Source organism: Echinops telfairi, unplaced genomic scaffold, assembly GCF_000313985.2.
Source record: "Echinops telfairi isolate 266 unplaced genomic scaffold, ASM31398v2 ScPeMD7_7465;HRSCAF=8503, whole genome shotgun sequence".
Lineage (NCBI taxonomy): Eukaryota > Metazoa > Chordata > Mammalia > Afrosoricida > Tenrecidae > Echinops > Echinops telfairi.
In genome coordinates, this window is record NW_022111365.1 from 7,358,927 (window position 1) to 7,360,393 (window position 1,467).

The 1,467-nt window shown below is 33.5% G+C and overlaps 1 protein-coding gene across 1 annotated transcript in view; it reads right to left on the reverse strand.

Moving 5' to 3' along the window:
* The window catches only part of SPA17 (sperm autoantigenic protein 17), a 43,059-nt gene that overhangs the window by 6,927 nt on the left and 34,665 nt on the right, over positions 1-1,467 (reverse strand). Inside the window, exon 4 of the mRNA XM_045283652.1 lies at positions 1,034-1,104. Within this exon, the coding sequence (XP_045139587.1) occupies positions 1,034-1,104 (71 nt within the window). The remainder of the gene's footprint in view (positions 1-1,033; positions 1,105-1,467) is intronic.

Below are 1,467 nucleotides of genomic sequence, written 5' to 3' on the forward strand. Positions count from 1 at the left end.
AGTCTACTGGTAAACAGCATCACAACTTCAATGTGCTAATTCCTTTTGATTCTAGCATCTTTAGGGCTTCTTGATTAATAGTATTATTGTATTATCTAGAGTGGTGACTTTCTGCTTTGTGGATCTAATTTTTGTTAATGTTTTTAGGTGCTTCAGAGTCATTTCCGACTCATAGTGACCCCTGTACAACAAAAGAAGACATGGCCTGGTCCTGTGCCATTTTCACAATTGTTGCTGTGTTTGAACTCATTGCTGTAACTACTGACAATCCATTTTATTTTCATTAACCTAAATAGGGCCCAGGATTTTGCATTTCTAACAAGATCCCAGGTGAGGGCAGTGATGCTAATCTCACGTAGCCATTCTTTACCAGGGTTCCTTATCTGAGTTCTAGAACACAAAGATGCTTGAGTCACTGTTTCCTCAAGTATCCCAAAGACAGTAGTACATAATTATAGATAGACAGTACACCCTTATAGATACAAAGGAGAAGATTCGATTCCTTGCAAGCAGTGGGTGCCTGTGCTGAGGGCTTAATTATTTTGAGGAACCCTGGTTGAGAGCGATTAGCTCAGCGAATGCTGGCAAAGATAAAGATTGGTTTAGTCTCTGAGGAGACGAGCTTTACAGAGAAAACTTTGTGCAATGACCGGCTTTAATTCTAGTCAGTTTTGTGTAATATTTTAATGATGATGAATGAACGGTTTTATTCAATGAAATATCATTTGTTAACCAAAATATTTATTGAGTATCTGCTATGTACTCAATAAATATTTTGAAGAATCAATCACCGAGGCAAGATTCTATTCCTTTTACTGTATTTGCTTTTTTCTTGCTGATCATATTTAAACTTGGAGCTGAGAATCTGCACATGAGTCAAATATTTTAGGAAAGAATTTCTTATTAGAAAAAAAATCCAGCAATTAAAATAATTTAATAAAAAATTTGTAATGTTTCTCAAAATTTTCATTTATTTATTCATATATGCTTTGGTGATAGAGAAGAAATGCCAAATACAATAGCTTCACAATACCTTGAATGCATGGTTGTTATAGAAGCGATCATCTACCTTAGCTCCCCATTCTGCTGGATCAAAATTGGTTTCTAAGTAAGAAGAAGATATAATAATTTCAGACTTAATTTGAGTTTTAAAATATATAAATAGAAAAATGGCACAAATTTTCTATTCCAAATAATAAGCTCTTTACTGTCAGCATTAAATTTTACTGACATAGCTTCAGACTGCAGACATAACTAACAATTATTTAAAACAAATCATAATGAATTAAACATCCAATAAGCCCTTGGAACATTTTAGAACAGTGGCAAAAGCCATAGTTTCTGTCTTTACAGAATTTATAAAAATGTGGGAGAGAAAAAGAACATCAACAGAAGGATGGAATCTGAACACATGCATCTATAGACAAAGGAAAATGTACAGATATGGTAAGCAGTCAATTTTTTTTT